Genomic DNA, 20,668 nt, shown 5'->3' on the forward strand with positions numbered 1-20,668 from the left:
ATCCATTTGTAAATTTGTGATAGAAAATTTCCCCCATCAAACCTAATTGGTGGCTATACCTTAAAATCACCTTGAAAACAAACCCCAGATAAAAACATCTTTTCTGGTATGTCAGACTTTGGGACATATCCAACACATCCCCCACGGGAACATCATTCACCTTTGGATATTCCTTTTCATTATTATTATTTTTCTGCTGTTAAAACTATGGTTTACACAAATAATTTATGTACACAAGAATTGATATTTAATATTGCATATACTGTCGCCTATATATTGTGTAATGTACACTTTGTTTCAAAACAAGACATCCCGATCCTCATGAACATGCACCCGGCACGGTAAGCCCCTGCCCCTATCGAGGACAGGGGCGATTGTGACATGGAAGGGCTAAACATCACGCCTCTGACCACGGCCAGACAGCTCCGTGTCCCACACTCCGTGTCGGCGGCCGCTTTCCTTGCCGGACAGGCTCGTACTGCGCGCGCAACACCCAGGCGCATGCGCAGTACGGGACCACTACGTCACGGACAAGGAAGAGCTGCGTACGTGCAGCGCTTCCTGCGCATGCGCGAGCAGCGTTAAAAGGCCCTCCTAGCGAGGGAACAGGAGAGACACGGACCTCTGCAGTGGAGAGATTTTTACCATACCTGCTCAAAATGTAAGTTTTAAATGGACCTCATGGATCCATAAGCCTTCAAGTCACTTATAATAAAATACTCACCACTGACCATCAATGTATAAAATAGGGATTATATCAATCTATAATTCCTTTAGACTGGCATATTGAAGCAAGGCTGCAAACCTGTTCGCGGCATTGGGATCTCCCATCCTGCAATCCCCCCAAAATCTACTAAATGTAAGTTGGTCCAAAAGCGGACATAAAACTCCACATAAACAAATAAACAATAAATACTATTACTGTTTGAAAAAACTCCTCCTTACATACATATATATATATATTATGATTATTTTAGAAAGGATCACGCAGGACATTGCTGGTTTACCATCAAGCCATCTATATATGAATACCTATATTGAATGCGTGAGTAAATGGAATTATTTAGTAACTTCAGGCTATCAGTATCTAAATAGTACTTACACTCATATATTCTTCCAGACAAAGGTACCACACGACTCCTTGTTGCAGGTTCAGAGGACACAGAGAATGGTCTGCAGAAACAAAGTTCCATAGTGTATGTACCCAATACCCTATACTAAAACTCTAGTACCTTAAACTTATATGAATATTTACAATAACAGATATGTTATTGACCTTCTATATTTCAGCTGGGTGACAAAGAATCTTTGAGAAAGGCTAAGAAAGCCAAAACGCGTCAGTTTAGGGATAGACTCTGTGAACCATTCTTTCCTGGATCACACAGGAAACACAGAGAACATTAACCCTAACTTTGTCACAAACTATCACACATGTCACAGATTCCTTGGAATCGTTCTCTTTCTACCTTTATCACATTGGGCCTATACCCAAACACATATCTCCACCTATTGGAATGTATGTATGTATTATTTTTGCTTTATGTACAACGGAATAAATCCGATATATTTTTATATTTATATTTGTAGCAACATTATTACTTGCCCAAAAAGTCCCACCACCTTGGCCTGAGACACCAAAACACCCCAACCCTCCGGGTAAGCAGTCTTCCTTTGGGACTCGCAGAACCCAGAAAGCGGCACAGGTGTTTCCTTGTCCCGCTGAGTTTCACGAAACGGTGAACGAACAATGGTGTAATTTGAAGTGCCCTTTTGTGGTACCGAAGCGGTTTCAATTCCGTTACCCTTTTGTGTCTCCCACGGATTCGCGCTGGACCGTGTTCCCTAAGGTGGATCACACGGTGTCCAGGTTAAACAAGTCCACTCTCATGCCCTCGGAGGATTCTCCGGTCTTCAGGGACCCTACGCATAGGCGGGTGGAATCTCTTACTCGCCACGCGTATATGGTGGCGGGTTCTTTGCTGAAGCCCATCTTCGCTTCTGTTATGGTCTCTCAGACTGTGGCTGATTGGGCCCAGGTGCTCAAGCGCACTCTGGTGGCGGATTCCGCCCCTCCGGCTACTGTGGAGATGGTGGAGCAGATGCGTTTGGCGGTTTTGTACCTGTGTGACGCGGCCTTGGATGAGGCTCCTCTAGCAGCACGGCTGTCTGGTGTCACGGTGCTGCTCCGTCGTTTAATGTGGCTAAAGAGCTGGTCGGCTGACCAGTCTTCCAGGAAGACGGTATCTGACATCCCTTATGCAGGAATCGTCTTTTTGGGGATTCCCTGGACAAGTTGGTTAAAGGGGTCACTGGGGACAAGAGCACTCTGCTGTCCCAGAACCCCAAGGGCAAGTTTTTCCGCGGTAAGCGGGGCCCTTCCTTTAAACCACATCAGAGGTCCTTTCGTGCCTTCAAGTCGCAGGACAAGGGGAAACCCTTTAAGGGCCAGGGTGGACAGCGGAAGCCTTGGGCAGGCAAGCAAAAATCCACCCACGCTGCCTCGGCGGGTCCCTCCGCCTCGACCTGAAGGGACGCCCTCACCCATTCCAGGGGTGGGGGGATGTCTGCGCGGTTTCCCAGAACCTTGGCTGCTCCGGATTCCGGACAGGTGGGTTCAGGAAATCATTCGATCAGGATACAAGATCGAATTCCTTTCGCGGCCGGCAGACAGATTCTTTCCCTCAAATCTTCATTTGACACCAGGGCGGTTGCAGGACCTGCGTCAAGCGGTGCAGGATCTCCTCGCCCAGGGGGTGGTTGTCCCGGTGCCTCATCGGGACAGGTTTCGGGGGTTTTATTCAAATCTGTTCACTGTGCCCAGAAAGGAGGGCAAAGTGCGCCCAATTTTGGACTTAAAAGCTCTGAACTGCTTCGTGCACGTTCGGAAATTCCGCATGGAATCACTCCGCTCGGTGGTGGCCTCCCTGAATCCGGGGGAGTTCCTGGCCTCGATAGACCTGAAGGATGCATATCTGCACATCCCCATTTTCGAGGGTCTTTAGAGGTACCTCCGCTTCGCTATCGCGGAGGATCATTACCAGTTTGTGGCGTTGCCTTTCGGTCTCGCTTCGGCTCCAAGGGTCTTTACCAAAGTGTTGGCGCCTGTTGCGGGCACAGGGCATCGCGGTCTTGGGTTATCTGGACGATCTCCTGTTAAGATCGAGCGTCAGTCAGAGCCTGTTGCGCGATCTGTCCACTACGATTCAGATGCTCCAGGAGTTCGGTTGGACAATCAACATTGAGAAGTCGACCTTGTCGCCTTCGGTTCGTCTCCCGTATCTGGGAATGATCCTGGACTCTGCTCAAGCAAAGGTGTTCTTACTGGAGGACAAGCTCCGGACACTACAGGACGAAATCAGGTCCTTCAGGGACAACGAATCCTCGTCACTTCCGGCCGATTCTGTGGACGGTGATTACCACGGATGCCAGCCTGTTGGGCTGGGGTGGAGTCCTGGGCAAAATGTCTGCCCAGGGCACTTGGTCGGTGGAGGAATCCTCCCTTCCGATAAACATTTTGGAATTGAGGGCGATCAGGCTGTGCCTGATCCATTGGTCGGATCGTCTTCAGGGCCGTCCTGTACGGGTGCAGACGGACAATGCCACTGCGGTGGCTTACATCAATAACCAAAGGGGCACCAAGAGTGCCCCGGGCGGCCCAGGAGGTGACCGGCATTCTGTCTTGGGCCGAGACTCATGTCCCGGCGATATCGGCAGTTCACATTCCGGGTGTGGAGAATTGGCAGGCCGACTATCTTGAGCCGCCAGACCCTGGACCAGGGGGAATGGTCCCTACACCCGGAGGTGTTTCAGATGCTGTGTGCGAAGTGGGGATCCCCGGATGTGGATCTGTTCACGTCTCGGCTAAACCACAAGGTGGAAAGGTTCGTGGCAAGAACGCGCGATCTGCTGGCAGACGCCTCGGATGCGCTGGTGGTGCCTTGGCGTCAGTATCAGCTGATGTACGCCTTTCCTCCGATTCAGTTGTTATCCAGGTTCCTTCACAGGTTGGCCTCGGAACAATCACTGGTGATTCTGGTGGCACCGGACTGGCCTCGCCGGTCCTGGTACGTGGACATCGTTCACCTGGCCGTAGAGCCTCCGTGGCGGCTGCCAATGCGAGATGGTCTCCTGTCTCAGGGACCGATCTTCCATCCTGCTTTACAGTCGCTGGCTTTAACGGCCTGGCTGTTGAAAGCCGGGTCCTGAGAGACAGGGGTCTCTCCTCAGAGGTCATTCCTACTTTGATCAAGGCTAGAAAAGCCTCTTCAGGTAAGATTAATTACCGTACATGGAAAGCTTATTTTGCCTGGTGTGAGTCCAGGGGTTTCTCTCCTCGTTCCTACTCGGTGACGAGGGTGTTGGCTTTCCTCCAGACTGGTGTGGACCAGCGCCTTGCGTTGGCCACGATTAAGGGCCAGGTATCTGCCCTGGCTGTTCTTTTCCAGCGCCCCGTGGCGTCTCATTCCTTAATTCGCACCTTTATTCAAGGTGTGCGTCACTTGGCCCCTCCTAGAAGGGAGCCTTTGCCTTCATGGGACTTGAACTTGGTTCTGTCCGTGTTGCAGCGTTCCCCTTTTGAAAACATCAGGGAAATTAGGGTTTACCTGTCGTCGAATGAGTCCTTTCGGAAATCGGATTCTTTTTGTCCTTCCTGAGGGACCTCGGAAGGGTATGGCTGCATCTGCAGCGACCATTGCCAAATGGATCACACAGACCATTGTGCAGGCCTATTCGTTGCGGGAACGGGTTCCTCCCTGTCAAGGCGCATTCTACCAGATCGGTGTTCACCCTTCGGGCAGCGTAACCTCATTCCTGTTTACAAGGAGTCTGCAAACCCGGAAGGCGCGCTACCCACGGCGTGGAGCCTGGGTCCCGGTTCCGAAGGATGAACACCTCCCGTTTGTGATATGCTGTGTATCCAGTACGGACATCTGAGTGCAATATTTTTTATGTGTGTAATAAAGCGAAGTTCAAACGTTATCACACTAGTGGAGTATTTCTCTTCCTCTACATGTCCTATACTTGAGTGGTCCTGAGGCAGTGTTTCGGTCTTGGAAGTTTGAAGGGAAGCTGTTACTACTTGTCTGTTTGCTCTGTCACGAGAGTGACTGAGCCTATGGAGTCGGTGAGTGGGCATTGCTTATCCCCCTTCAGAGCAAAGTGGTGACGGTTTGGTGACCCCATACATCTACACCTACAGTTTGCTTCTTCATAACCGATGCTTTGTGGACTATTGCTGCTTATCACTTTTGAACTGTACTGCATTGGTGATCTATTTTGCTGTACATTGTCAGTGTTAGCTGACGATTTGGTAGGGGCTGCACTGTGTTTCTCCCCCTTGCCCTACAGGAATATATACCATCTGTGTGTTTTAGTATTCTTTTAATTGGATATCGATCGATACTTGGCACCCCCCCCAGATGTTTTGGAACTACATTTCCCATGATGCTCAACTACACTACAGAGTGCATGAGCATCATGGGAAATGTAGTTCCAAAACATCTGGGGTGCCAAGGTTCACCATCACTGGCCTACATATTTAATGTTGTTCTGTTCTTTTGTACTGTTCTTATCATTTTACCTTTTGTTAATAAAGGAACGTGGGTGCCATCCCTGGCCAGACTAGGAAAGAGCGGGACGCCTGGAGTGTAGACAGTCGAAATTCTTGGATTCAGGTGAGGGTTGATAAAAAAAAATTTGCCCATTTGCTTGTAAATAGCATTTGTTGGTTGGGTAAATATCAGAACACTAAAGAGACTATTTATAACAAATTGCACCAGTCCAAACTGTAATTTAGGGCATGGTGGGCCCACTTTTATTGAACAAAACGGAAATTTTTTATACACCTCAGTTGCCCACGCAGGGGTTTCCACTTGTAGCGCTACCCCCCCCCCCCCCCGTAGCAGCCGCTGGTTGATTTGGGTCCTCTGTTCTTACCTTGACCTCTACAAAGACCTCTGTACCTCTGACACCTTGGGTATACCCATCACAGACACAAATTGACAAGGTTTGGTAAATGCCTCAGGGTCACCCTGAAATGAGACTCGAGACCTCGGAGTATGATAACAAGTTATATTAAAGTGGAGTTCCACCCTGTTATTTATCTTAAAAGTTTTAGTTCGGGCTGTCCATTCTCAACAACAATTGGGCATTTTTTTTTTTTTGGTGTTTCTTACCTTATTTTTAGGGCAGTCTAATGTTCACTTCCTCCTTCCTCCCCCCTCCTCAGCCGTGGCCGCCGTCGTCACCTCCTGTTCTGCATTGCCTCATGGGAGCTGCTTGTAAACACTTCCAGAAGGCAGTGACGTGGGCGGCCGGCCTCTCCTCATATTGCGTTTTTTCCAAACCGAATATAACTCATGAGAGGCGGAGTCAAGCGCGTCCGGCACCATCTTTAAGAAGGGAAACACTGCTATTTTTGCCAGTGTTACCCTCAGATCGTTGCAGACCGATCGGCGCTTTTCAGTTGTCCATAACATACAAGGGCATGATTCTATAGTCCTTAGAGCTAACTAAGAACAATATAACTGAATAGGCAGCAAAAGCACAGAGCAAAGCAAGTTATCAGCTCACTAGAATCCTAGCAAGATCAACAGGTATTTTTTGAACTTATCAAACATATACAAACAAAATGCTTTCAGCTGCGTATATATATATATATATATATATATATATATATATATATATATATATATATATATATGACCAAAAAGGTGCACATAAGAGAAGTAAATTCTTCAGTTTAAATATATTTTAATAAAGGCACTGTGATTTCAGGGAGGTGGGGAAGGGATATAGAGGGCAGCAACTTCCTTCTCAGCCGACGTCTCTATAGAAACCTGTACTATGCCTAAAGCCTAGTACTGCCCATGTGCGGGATTTACTGCTGCATTCTGGGTAGCCAGAATGAACAGCAAGCAGGAAGAAGGTCACTAAGTCTTACACTGCGGCTTCAGATGCCCTTAGTAAAGATGACAACACACAGGCAGCAATTTTAAAAGTAAGATTTTCACTAAACAAATACACTGTTCAACTCATAAATATGCAAATAGCGGTTTTGTCAAGCGAGATGTATTAATATTAATGGGCTATTTTTGTTAAAAAAAATATTCTGAGGGTGGAACTCCGCTTTAAGAATATGAGTAGTCAGAAATAACAGGAAATCACAATGCAGTACACGTTTTAGCATATACAGTTTCAAATATTAACCACTTTAATACCGGAAGGATTTGCCCCCTTAATGACCAGGCCCTATTTCTCCTACGTCCTCTGACAGTCGCCGCCCACTCATACAGTCTTCACTTATGGGTATTGTCCTTATCCATAGGGGTAAACTAGGCAAAAGATTTTTGTTAAAATCATACATAAAAGCATTTGCATGTACACACCCACAGGGGGCTGTCACTCTTGACCATACCCTCATGCTAGCAGCATTCTCAACTCAGTTTCTTTTGCCTAGCTAAGGGGTAGACAGGCTTTCCCTTGCTGGGGCTGCGGTCTCAGCCTCTCTACTTTTTCTTATTTCATTTTATTTCTGAAAAAGTGTTTTTTCTTTTTCTCATGATAGAATTGTATTTGTTCCTGCGCTTAGTTAGTCAGATCAGAAGACTACAGCGTTTGTGGAGCTGGGAATCGGACTGGTTGTCCTGGTATTTCAGGACAGAGAACCTTACGGAATCCCAGCCTGCCATCGAGCGTTTAGCAGGCTATGCGTACGCTCAGGCCTCGCAAACGACCTGTCCCTGTCCTCAGGGACACTGCCCGCGAATGTGGCTACTTCGCTAGGATGACTCTACTGCGGTACGCCGCGTGTAGCTAGCGTCCTGTTTGGCTGACGGTACCCCCACCACCTGGGGTGGGAGGCTTCCCGTCTCACGGCGGCACCCACGCTATCGCTGGTCGGTGAGTAACCCCTCTATGTGGGGGGTGTCTGTGGGGCCTCTGTGTTGGGGATGACAGTCTGTCTGTGATGTCTATTATTCCCCTCAAATCTGTCAGTGTCCTTCCTGGTCTCTCCCTGTCCCTGTGGGCACTATTGCAGTTCTGCCACGCTGTGGGGGGGTCGCGGGGGGTCCCTCTCCCCGATGTGTGCCTTTTGTGTACTTTGTGGGGGTGTCAGACATGTGCGGGCGGCCCGCTGCAAAAAAATAGCGGGGCCGCCATTTTTTTGCGTGGACGCGCTATTCAGCTCCATTATGGGCTCTGCGCTCCTCCCTGCAGCAATTTCGCGCCCTTCTGGCGCCATCTTGGATGTGGCACGGTCCTTCCTATACATAGGCTCGCCGGCCATTTTACCGAAGCCTCCCCATTACATTACAAAGGCATCCATTTTCCTTTAGTCTGTGTCCTCTAGCGGATGACATTTAATTTATTCAGACTGCAGATTGTTCCAGCAAAGCGTGGAGGTTGTATGTATGCCTTCTGGGGGTCTTTTAGCTTCCCTTGGGTCCTTTTTTTCATGCTGGCCGTCACTTTCCTGTTGGTTGCTTGTGACACTATTTCATTGCTGCTGCGGTACCTTGCGGTGCGATCCGCATCGGTTACTATTTAAAGGGCCAGCGCTTTCCAAATTTTCATTTGATTTAATATGGCTTCCCAGGATAGCGAATTCCCCCCAGCTCTGAGCAGAGCTCCCTTGACGCTGCACTAGCAACTTTAGCATCATAGGTGGATCTGCTGTTGTCTGAATGGTCTTTTAGGATATGGGCCAGGCCTTCACCTTCTTCTGATTCAGATTCTGATATGGTTGTCACGGACAGTGTACCCTCTGCGGGGTCTCAGTCCTCCCAGTCGGAGGGGAAGGGGGAAGTGGAGGAGGGGGAAGTTTCCCCCGCCAGGGCTGCCGGAGATCGCGCTGCTATGGCTGCGCTCATTAGTTCTGTAACAGAAAGGCTGCATTTGGAGGATGTGCCCCACCAGCAGGGTAACTCGGTCATCCTTTGGGACCCGCAGACCCGGAAATCGGTTCAGGTTTTTTCCCTGTCACGCCGAATTTCATGCAATGGTGAATGAACATTGGCGCAATCTAAAGCGCAACTTTGTGGTCCCTAGGTGATTTGAGTACCGTTATCCCTTCACGTCTCCCACGGATTCGCGCTGGACTGTGGCCCCTAAGGTGGACCACACTGTGTCCAGGTTGAATAAGCCACTCTAATGCCCGGTGTTTTAGGGACCTGGCGGACAGATGGGTGGAGTCTATTACCCGCCACTGCTATATGGTGGAGGGTTCCTTGCTGAAACCCGGGTTTGCTTCAGTTCTGGGCTCTCAGGCTGTGCTGGAGTGGGTTAACGTTATTCAACGCACCATGCAGGCGGATTCTGCTCCCCCTGTTACGATGGCCATGATGGAACAGGTTTATCATGCTGTACTATACCTGTGTGACACGACCTGGGATGAGGCCCCTCTGGTCTCACGTTTGTCTGCATGCGCGGTGCACATCCGTCGCATTGTGCGTTTTTAAAAAAAAAAAAAAAAACCTGTCGGCTGACCGTTTTCCTAAGGGACGGTGGCTGACTTCCCTTATGCGGGGAACAGACTTTTTGGGGGATCCCTGGATGTGTTGGTTAGGGGGTCACTGGGGGTGAGAGACTCTTCTACCCCAAGTGGCAAAGGGTAAATTCTTCCGCGGTAAGCAGGGCCCTTCCTTGAAAACCAACCAGGGGTCTTTCATGCATTTAGGGCACTAGACAAGGGCAAACCCTTCAAGGGCCCGAGTGGTCTGCAGAAGCCCTGGGCGGGCAAGCCGAAAGCTGCCCGCCCTAATGCACCGTTCCAGTCCGCCTCCACCTGATGGGGCGCCCTCACCCGCTTCAGGGGTGGGGGGGGGGGACGTGTGCGTGGTTTTCCCCAACCTTGGCTGCACCCGATCGGGGTGCAAGATCAACTTTCGATCACGCCCGACAGACAGATTCTTCCCCTCAAATCTTCATTGAATCCCGGATCGTCTCCTCGATCTCCATCGGGCGGTGCAGGTTCTGCTCGCCCAGGGGGTGATTGTCCCTGTGCCTCCTCGGGACAAAATGTCGGGGTTTTTTACTCGAATCTGTTCACGGTGCCCAGAAAGGAGGGCAAGGTATGTCCGATTCCGGACTTGAAGTTTATGAACCACTTCGTGCGAGTTCAGAAATTCCGCATGGAATCTCTTCGATCGGTGGTGGGGAGATTTCCTGGCTTCCATCGACCTCATGGATGCGTATTTACACATCCCCATTTATGAGGATCATCAGAGGTACCTCCGATTCGAGATTGCAGGAGTTCGTGGCGTTGCCTTCGGTCTCGCTTTGGCCCCAAGGGTGTTTACCAAAATCTTGGCTCCTGTCCTGGCCCTGTTGTGGGCGCAGGGGATTGCAATCCTGGGATATCTGGACGATTTCCTGTTAAGGTCGAGTTCCAGTGCGACCTTGGTATGCGATCTGGCTACCACGGTTCAGATACTCCAGGAGTTTGGGTGGACCTTCAACTTCCAGAAGTCGACGTTGTCCCCTTCTGTCCGGCTACCCTACCTGGGGACAGTGCCATCTTAAGAGCATTAAAGGGCCCCGGGCAATGCAGTTCACTGGGGCCCTGCCTACACAATCACCCTCAAGGCTAAAAAAGCTAATTATATTTATTGGTACAGCAGTGCCAGGCTAATGACGGCTTCCAAGTTCAGTGGGTGGGTCCGGTTAACACACACACCGACGGGAGTCAGACTCGACTGTCCTGTGTGTGCCTGTTCATTGGAGGCGGACAGTCATTCCTGCAGTTGTGGGCTCCCCCTCCATGGCCCAAGTGACCGGACAGCAGTGCAGGGCTGACAGGCGCTTGCCACCTGCTAAGTTCGGCGGCTGGATGCACACGGGAATCGGAACCAATGCTTGGCTGGAGCTGGGTCGCTAGGCAGGTGGGGCCCTCGGTGCAAGTGGGGCCCCCGGGCAACTGCCCAGCGTGCCCATTCGGTAAGATGGCCCTGCCTGGGGATGGTTCTGGACTCTGCTCAAGCAAAGTCTTCCTGCCGGAGGTATAACTCCAGACTCTACAGAGCGGGGTCAGGCCCCTTGGGGACAACATTCCTCATCACTCAGGACCTGCATGCGGGTCCTGGGGTTGATGGTGTCAGCCTTTGAGGCGATTCTATTTGCACAATTCCATGGACGGCAATCGCCACGGATGCCAGCCTGTCGTGCTGGGGTGGTATTCTGGGCACTTTGTCTGCCCAGGGCACTTGGTCGGAAGAGGGATCCTCTCTGCCGTTAAATGTGTTAGAACTAAGAGCGATCAACCTATGTTCTTTGCCTTGGTCGGGTCGTCTGCAGGACCACCCTGTGTGTGTGCAGACAGACAATGCCACTGCGGTGGCATGCATCAATCACCAAGGGGGCACCAGGAGTGCCCGGTGGCCAAGGAGGTGGCCAAGATTCTGTCATGGGCCGAGACGCGGGTCTCTGCACTTTCGGCAGTTCACATTCCGGGTGTCGAGAACTGGCAAGCCGACTTTCTGAGCCGCCATACCCTGGACCAAGGGGAATGGTCCCTATGCCCGGAGGTGTTTTTAGATGCTGTGTGCACAATGGGGATCCCCGAACGTGGATCTGTTCGTGTCTTGTCTCAACAATGAGGTGGGAAGGTTCGTGGCAAGAACTCGCGATCCTGTGGCAGACGCCTCGGACGCGTTGGTGGTGCCGTGGAATCAGTATCGTCTGATCTATGCCTTTCCTCCGATTCACTTGTTGTCCCGGTTCCTTCGCAGGTTGGCCTCGGTACCAAAAGCAGGTGTTCCTAGTGACTCCAGACTGGCCGCGCTGGTCCTGGTACGCGGACATCATGCAACTGGTCGTCGAGCCTCTTTGGCGGCACCCCTCACGAAATGATCTGCTGTCGCAGGGGCCGATCTTCCATCCTGCTTTACGGTCGCTGGCTTTGCCGGCGTGGCTGTTGAAAGCCAGGTCCTGAGAGATCGAGGTCTCTTGTCGGCGGTCATTCCTACCCTCCTGAAGGCTAGGAAGGCCTCTTCTGGTAAGATTTATTATCGTGAATCTCCGGGTTTCCATCCTCGCTCCTTTTCAGTGGTGAGGGTGTTGGCCTTCCGGCAATCTGGTGTGGATCAGCGTTTGGCGCTGCCCGTGGTTAATGGTCAGATATCAGCGCTGGCTATTCTTTTCCAGCGCCCTCTGGCATCAAATGACTTGATCCGCACTTTTGATAAAATCTGGCTCCCCCTAGGAGGGCGCCGTTAGCTCTTTGGGACTTGAATCTGGTCCTGTCCATTTTCCTACGTCCTCCCTTTGAAAATATCAGGGAGTTTTCTCTGCTGGCACTGTCATGGAAAGTTGCCTTTTTAGTGGCTATCACATCTGCTCGCAGAGTGTCGGAGTTGGCGCCCTTGTCCTGCTGCTCTCCCTACCTAGTTGTCCTTAGGGACGAGGTGGTCTTGCGACCTCATCAATCCTTCCTTCCTAAGGTGGTTTTCTGTTTTCCATCTAATTGAGGATATTGTTTTGCCTTCGCTGCGTGGGAAGCCTAAGCACCCTAAGGAGTTTGCCTTGCATTCCTTGGATGTTGTCAGGGCCTTCAGGGTCTACCTGTCGTCTACTGAATCCTTCAGAATGTCTGATTCTCTCTTCGTCCTTCCTGAGGGACCTCGGAAGGGTACGACTGCGTCTGCGGCAACCATTTCTAAATGTATCAGGCAGACGATTGTACTGGCCTATTCGCTTGGGGAACAGGTTCCACCTTTCCCTGTCCCGGCACACCCTACCAGGGCGGTGAGTGTGTCTGGGGTGTTTTTTCGCCATCAGGCGTCGGTGTCCCAGGTGTGCAAAGCAGAGACTTGTTCGGCCGTGCATACCTTTACCATATTTTGCAAACTTGATGTTTTGGAGTCGGCCGATGCCTCCTTTGGCCGCACAGTTCTGAGTGCGGCTGTACTTTAGGGGGACGTTACAGTTTTGCGTCTGTCCCTTCCTGTTGGGGGATTAACCCCCTGGTTTTTTGCTTTCCTGGGGTTTGTTGCTCCTGTTGAGCTTCCTGTTACACAGTGTTTTTTTACCTTTATCTTGGCGATAAGGTTCCTTCTCTGACCTGGGTGTTGCGTTACCCTTGTGGCGGTTGCGTTCCCACCCCTCAAGTCTACACTGCTTTGGGACGTCCCATAAGTGAAGACTGTATGAGTGGGCGGCGACTGTCAGGACGTAAGAGAAAACAGAATTTTTGTAGGAACTTACCGTAAAATTATTTTCTGAGTCCTCTCACAGTCGCCGCCCCCGTCCCTCTTGGGGTTGTTGGATCTATATACTGCTTGCTACCAGCCTGAGTTGAGAATGCTGCTAGCATGAGGGTATGGTCCAGAGTGACAGCCCCCCTGTGGGTGTGTACATGCAAATGCTTTTATGTATGATTTTAACAAAAATCTAGTTTACCCCTATGGATAAGGACAATACCCATAAGTGAAGACTGTATGAGTGGGCGGCGACTGTCAGAGGACTCAGAGAAAATATTTTTACGGTAAGTTCCTACAAAAATACTGTTTTCTCTTACGTCCTCCGACAGTCGCCGCCACCTCTAAGTCATCACTATTGGGTATGGACTTCCGCTCCGTAGGAGTAGCTAGGCATAAGACTTAGTCAAAAGAACAAAGACATTTGCATATACACACCCATGGGGGCTGTCCCACTAGTCAATACCTCCCTTGCAGTGACACTCCCAACCCAGTTTTTTTTTCTGCCTAGCATCAGGAGTAGTTAGGCTTTCCCTGTGCTGGGGCTCCGGTCTCAGCCTATCTAATCTTTTTTTTCTTTAATTTTCTTTCAAAATGTCAGTTTTTTCTTTGATCTATTAGCTGTTTATTTGTCAGCTTTAGTTTCTATTCGGCTCTTTTGATGAAGATGGATTCTTGCGGGAATCGGACTGGCTGCCCTGGTTCTCCAGGGCAGAGGGTCAGAGGGACCCCCAGCCCGCCATCGAGCGTTTGGCCATGGTTCGTCCTGGCATTATGAACGACCCATCCCTGCTCGCAGCAGGGATGCAGCTGTGAGGTGGCTACCTCACTGGACGCATCTGCGATATTGCAGTGCAATGTCCTTGGCAAACGGCATTCCCTGTCAGATGGGGACAGCGGCTTTCCGTTCTGAGAGGCACCCCACGCCATCTGGTACAGGTAAGTACTTCTGTGTGGGGCCTCTGTCTGGGGTGGCAGTCCTGTGTTGCTGTGTGTTCCCCATGTCTGTGTCGCTGTGGGCTCCCTGTTGCGATCCCTGTGGGGGTCTTTATTGATGCAGCTGCTGTGCAGTATGTATTTGGGGGCCCCCTCCCTTGTGTCACTTCGGTGTGTGTTTGGGGGTGCAGACTGTGTATTGCGGCGGGCCGCAGCGGGGAAAAACCGCGCGGTCCGCCATCTTTGTTTTGGGCAGCATGTCTGGCTTCACTATGGGCTGATTTGCATGCTGTTTTGGCGCCATTCGGCACCATCTTGTGTGTGGCAGGCCGATCGTTCCATGCACATGTTCGGCGGCCATTTTGCCTGAGTCCCCCATTGAGTTCTATGGGCAGCCATTTTCCCTTGGTCATTTGCAGCTTTAAGTTCAGCCTCCAATGACATCACTTCCTTTCCCTCTGGTACAGCGATCTAGGTGGTAACACTCTGTGGGTTCTGCAGGCTGTCTCTTCCATACCCTTCTGTTTTTGTCATAATGGCTCAGTTTTATTCTCCTTTTGGGGTTGTTTGTCACTGTGCATATAGTGGTGGGCTGCGCATTCCGCAGCGGTTTTAAAGGGACAGTACCAATTTTTTTGCACTGTTACTTTCCTTGGGGCGATGGAATCTCAGGACAGCAAATTCCCTGCAGATCTGGTGGGGGGCCACAGTCCTGTGCTGCGGCCCCTGTTGTGCCTGATTTGGCTGATGGCTGAACGTGCTGCTAGGAAGAGGCCCAGATTATCTCTATCCTCTGATTCAGATGGTGATATGGCTGCTGCGGCGGGTGTGCCCTTTTCAGGGTCTCGCTCATCTTTGGACCCGCCGGGGTCTGAGGGGGAGGCGGAGGTAGAGGGGGTTGATGATTCTTCCCCAGGGTCGCCTGCAGAACGCGCGACCATGGATGAGTTGATTGTTTCTGTAAATGAAACTCTACAGTTGAAGGATGAGCCCAGTCCTCCGGGCGTTGTGTTCTCATTTGGGACACACAGGACCCGCAAGTCGGCACAGGTTTTTCCCTGTCCCGCTGAGTTTCATTACACTGTTAATGAACTGTGGCGCACTTTAAAACTTCCATTCATGGTACCTAGTCGGTTTAAGTTGCTTTATCCTTTTGCACCGGCTACGGAATCGCGATGGTGTGTGCCCCCACAGGTGGATCACACTGTGGCGGTGTTGAACAAGGCTACCTTGATTCCTACTGAGGATACCCCGGTTTTTCGGGATCTCATGGACATCAGGTTGGAGTCTCTAGCCCGCCATTCCTACACGGTGGCGGGTTCCTTGCTCAAACCTGTTTTCCTGTCCGTTCTGGTGGCTCAGGCGGTGGCTGATTGGACGGATTAAGGTACTTAAGAGCAACCTCGTGTCTGACTCTGCCCCACCTGCCAGGCTGGCTATGCTGGATCAAATTCACCAAGGAGTCATGTATTTGTGCGATGCGGCCTTGAATGAGGCCCCTCTGGTAGCACGCCTCTCTAGTGTCGTGGTGCTTAACCGTCGACTGATCTGGCTGAAGAGCTGGTCGGCTGGCCAGACGTCACGGAAAACAGTGGCTTATTTTCCCTATGCTGGTTCTCGCCTTTCTGGCGAGGCGTTGGATACCTTGGTAAAAGGCGTCACGGGGGGCAAGAGCACCATGCTACCCCAGAACCCGAAGCACAAGTCCTTTCGTGGCAAGCGGGGTTCCAACTCTCGACCCAACCAGGGGTCCTTTCGTGCCTTTCGGAATCAAACCAAGGGCAAGCCCTTCAAGGGCCAGGGTAGCCAGAAGAAGCCCTGGACAGGCAAACAGAAGTCCGGCGGTGCCGGTGCGGCGGGTCAATCCGCCTCGCCCTAAAGGGGCACCCTCACCCGTTTCAGGGGTGGGGGGCCATTTGCGCAGTTTCCTCCAACCTTGGCTGCTCCAAATTCTGGACAGGTGGGTTCAGGAAATCATTAGATCAGGGTACAAGATCGAATTCCTTTCCCGGCCAGCGGACAGATTTTTTTCCCTCAGATCTTCAGTTGACCCCAGGGCGTCTGCAGGACCTGCATCAAGCGGTGCAGGACCTCCTTGCCCAGGGGGTGATCGTCCCGGTGCCACATCGGGACAGGTTCCGGGGGTTTTATTCCAATCTGTTCACTGTGCCCAGAAAGGAGGGCAAGGTGCGTCCGATTCTGGACTTGAAAGCTCTGAACCGCTTTGTGCGGGTTCGAAAGTTCCGTATGGAATCTCTCCGCTCGGTGGTGGCCTCCCTGAGTCCAGGGGAATTCCTGGCCTCTATAGACCTGAAGGATGCGTATCTGCACGTCCCCATTTTCGAGGGTCACCAGAGGTATCTTCGGTTCGCCATAGCGGAGGACCACTATCAGTTTGTGGCGTTACCTTTCAGTCTCGCTTCGGCTCCAAGGGTCTTTACCAAGGTGCTGGCACCTGTTCTGGCCCTGTTGAGGGCACAGGGCATTGCGGTCTTGGGATATCTTGACGATCTCCTCTTAAGATCGAGTGCCAGCCAGAGCCTGCTGCGCGATCTGTCCGTTACGGTACATGGACCATCAACTGCATGGCTGAATCCACATCGCACAGACATCGCATGTGATTTGCACAGCAGTGCAGTGCGAATCATATGCGATGTCTGACATCGCATATGTGTGAACTGGCACTCAGTCGCCTTACAGTGAGAAGGCTAGGGCCTAGGCTACAATGCAATGACGGTAAAATAACTATGAACTCTAGACTGAACAGGGTAACAAGCGCTCTAATGCAGTCTTCAAAGTAAATCTTTGGCCAGCCACATTGGAGCTCTTGAAGAAGTTTAACCACTTCAGCTCTGGAAGGTTTTACCCCCCTTAATGACCAGACCATTTTTTGCGATTAACAATTGCGTGGTCATGCAACGCTGTACCGAAATGCTATCGATGACCTTTTTTTCCCACAAATAGAGCTTTCTTTTGGTGGTATTTGATCACCTCTGCGGTATTTCGATTTTGTGTTATAAACAAAAAAAGAGCGACACTTAGGGAAAAAAAAACAATATTTTTTACTTCTATAAACCATTCCCAATAAAAAAAAAATGTAAAAAATCTAATTTTTTTTGTTTGTTTATAGAGCAAAAAATAAAAATCGCACAGGTGATCAAATACCACCAAAAGAAAGCTCTATTTGAGGGAAAAAAAAGGGACATCCATTTTTTTTGGGTACAGCGTCGCACAACTGAGTAATTGTCAGTTAAAATAATGCAGTGCCGTATCGCAAAAAATGGCCTGGTCATTAAGGGGGAAAATCTTCCGGTCCAGAAGTGGTTAAGATGAAATGATTCCAGGTGTACCTCTGCAGCATTCAGATAGCAGCACCTCTGTGATGCAGCATCAGCCTTTTAGATAGACTCAGCAGCGTCACAGCAGAAATCAGCAGGTCTCGGTCTCCAGCTTCTCCAGGACTAAGGCCTCAGGGTGAACGCTGGCTCCCGCACATGGTGAGATGGACTCTGGCTTGTCTTGGGAGATGGCAGCAGCTTTACCCATTCTTCGGAACTGACAGGCACTGTCTCTACTGTAAGGCTCAGTCTTCTACTTTATCTTTCTCCCTGTCTCTCTCCCAGACAGGGCCTGCGCTTCTTCACACACCAGTCTCCTTTCCCAGACTCCCCTCTGGCTTCCCTGGTTCTCTAATTTATATAACCCCCTCCCATACAACAGCAGACTGGTCTTTGAAGTCCGTTTGGGTTGTTTTACCATTGGAGTTCTTTCTGACTGGGACCACAACTCCCAAAATGCAATCCTCCTAGCTGATGAATAATCCAAGTTCATAAAGCTCCATCTTGTGGCAGAAAAAAAGGAACTTCTTGCAATAAAGATTAACTATGATAATGCATTAGTAAACCTGCACATTTCAGTTATAATGAGCCTTTGTTACACATCATAAACATGAAAAGTCAAATGAAAATGCTGAGACACCTGGCTCCCTTGTCAGAAGCACCGCTGCTCTTCTTACCATTTTCTCTGAGCTCTCCTGGTTCACTTGGCTCACTTAGCTTTTAGTTGCAGCACCCTGCTGCAGGGCCCACCCCTAGCCTCTGAATACGGGTTCTCCTAACACCCCAATAGGAGTCCATCTGACCCCTGAAACGAGACCTCCTGGCTTGGGCTCCTCTGAACACCTAGGTGAGACCCTCTGTCTCCTGGCTGCTGGCTGGGGCTCCTCTGACCCCTGGGTAAGACCCTGGGGCGCCTGACGCCTTGCTGGGGCAACTCTTAACCTCCGGCTGAGACCTGTCTCTTGACTCCTGGCTGGAGCATTGCTGTCACCTGGGATGAGGCCTTCTGTCTATTGGCTCCTGGCTGGGGCTCCTCTGAGCCCTGAGTTAGACCTCCTGTCTCTTAGCTTCTGACTGGAGCACCTCTATCCCCTCGGAGGAGACCTTCTGTCTATTGGCTGAGGTTCCTCTGACCCCTGAGTTTGAACTCGTGTCTTCTGGCCCCTGGCTGAAGCACCTCTGTCCTATGGGTTGAGACCTTCTGTCGGCTCCTGGCTGGTGCACCTCTGTCCCCTGGGACGAGACCTTCTGTCTATTGGCTCCGAGCTGGGGCTTCTCTGAACCCTAGGTGAGGTCTCCTATCTCCATTATGGGAGTGTTCTCTAAACTGAAAGCTCTGAGCTATCCTCAGGCTTGAGTATATAAAGACCTGACACACCTATGTGCTCACACAGGCTGCAGGCACCTGGTAAAATCTGGACACAGGATTGAAGATTCCGTCCTACCCAAGACACTTTGGAACCTTCAAGCTCCAGGCTCCAATCCGGGACTACAGAATCCGGAGAAAACCAAAAACACAGCTTTCTCTGCTAAGAAAAGATAGCCTGGAACCTCGCATTAAACCTGTGTCATTTTCCCCTACATTTTCCCAGTAGCATCCCTTGACACTGCTAACCAAGGTTTGTCAGGGAACATAATGATTGCACAGGTTAGAAAATAAATATTTCTGCTCACTTAATGTACTGTCAGTAGAAGATGAAAATAATTTGGCGCATCATGTGACTGACTGGAAGACATCAGGAAATGGTATTTATAAAAAAAAAAAAAAAAAGATATGAGGCTTTAGAATGATTCCTTAGGTGGGAGCATGAAGCCCAGGGTTGGGCTTCAAACTGGATCCCTAGCTACGACTTCAAGGCCCACATGGGCCAGAACACATCAGAAAAAGGTACATATAAAAAAGGATACTATACTGTCATAGAAGCTTTAAAGGAGGATCCTCAGGGGAGGAGCATGCAGCCTGGATTTGGGCTTTAAAACGGATCCTAAGCCAAGACTTTCACACCCGTATGGGCTAGAAGACATCAACAAAGGGTATATAAAAAAAAGGATACAATGCTGTCATAGAGGCTTTGAAGGGGGGATCCTCAGGGGAGGAGAATGAAGCCTGGGGTTGGGTTTTAAAGCAGTTTGCCAGCCAAGACTTTCAGACCCAGATGAAATAGAGAAAATCAGAAAAAGATATATATATAAAAAGGATGCCATTTCTGCCATAAAGATCTTAACCACTTGCCGAGCGCCGCAAGTACATATACGGCGGCAGTCAGTCCCTCCTGAGGCGCAAAGTGACGTATCGGTACGTCACTCGCCCGCGAGCCAATAGGGGGTGATCGCCTGCCCCCGCTCCTTTACAGAGATCCCCGCGCGAGTGACCGGTGGCTCCGATGTCCGCCGGCCACTCGCGATCTCCTGCTGGAGAGGGAGAAAGGCAGGAGGCTGATGTAAACCAAGCCGCCTGTCATTTTCCCTGGTGTAACTGCAGAGATCATACGATCCTGCTATGTAGGACCGTATATCTCAGTGGTTACATCACAAGCCACGCCCCTTTACAGTTAGAAGCACGCCCCTAGGGACACACTTAACCCCTTGATCAGTAATAAAGTTAACCCCTTCCCTGCCAGTGTCATTTTTACAGTAACAGTGCATATTTATAGCACTGATTACTGTAGCAATGTCACTGTTCCCCCCAAAAATGTCAAAAATGTTAGTCAGGGGTCCGATCTGTCTGCCGCAATGTCGCAGTCCTGCAAAAAAAAAAAGATTGCAGATCCCTGCCATTACTAGTTGAAAAAAAAACAATAAAAGTGACATAAATCTTTCCCTTAGTTAGTAAACTAAATAATCTTTGCCAAACCAATCAAAATACACTTATTGCAATTTTTTTTATCAAAAATATGTAGCAGAAAACAAATTGGCCTAAAATGTTAAAATATTTTCATTTTTACATTTTTTTATTGGGGAATTTCATATAAAAAAAATGTGAAAAATATTGTTGTTTTTTCAAAATGTAAACTCTTTTTTTGTTTATAGCGCAAAAAATAAAAATCACACAGGTAATCAAATGCCACCAAAAGAAAGCTCTGTTTGTGGGGAAAAAAAAGATGTCAATTTAATTTGGGTACAGCGTTGCACGACTGCGCAATTGTCCGTTAAAGTCACGCAGTGCCGAATCGCAAAATAGGCCCTGGTCTTTGAGCA

The 20,668-nt window shown here is 50.0% G+C and overlaps 1 protein-coding gene across 1 annotated transcript in view; it reads left to right on the top strand.

Annotated features, from left to right (window-relative positions):
- Positions 1–327: 327 nt before the first annotated feature.
- LOC309560625 (coagulation factor VIII-like) overlaps positions 328–20,668 on the top strand; it is a gene marked incomplete at its 5' end in the record, with an annotated part of 199,439 nt that continues 179,098 nt past the window's right edge. The window contains 2 exons of the mRNA XM_082264248.1: positions 328–341; positions 5,597–5,675. Of these exons, the coding sequence (XP_082120374.1) occupies positions 328–341; positions 5,597–5,675 (93 nt within the window). The remainder of the gene's footprint in view (positions 342–5,596; positions 5,676–20,668) is intronic.

The sequence above is a fragment of the Pelophylax lessonae genome (assembly GCF_965119305.1).
Source record: "Pelophylax lessonae genome assembly, chromosome: 7".
Lineage (NCBI taxonomy): Eukaryota > Metazoa > Chordata > Amphibia > Anura > Ranidae > Pelophylax > Pelophylax lessonae.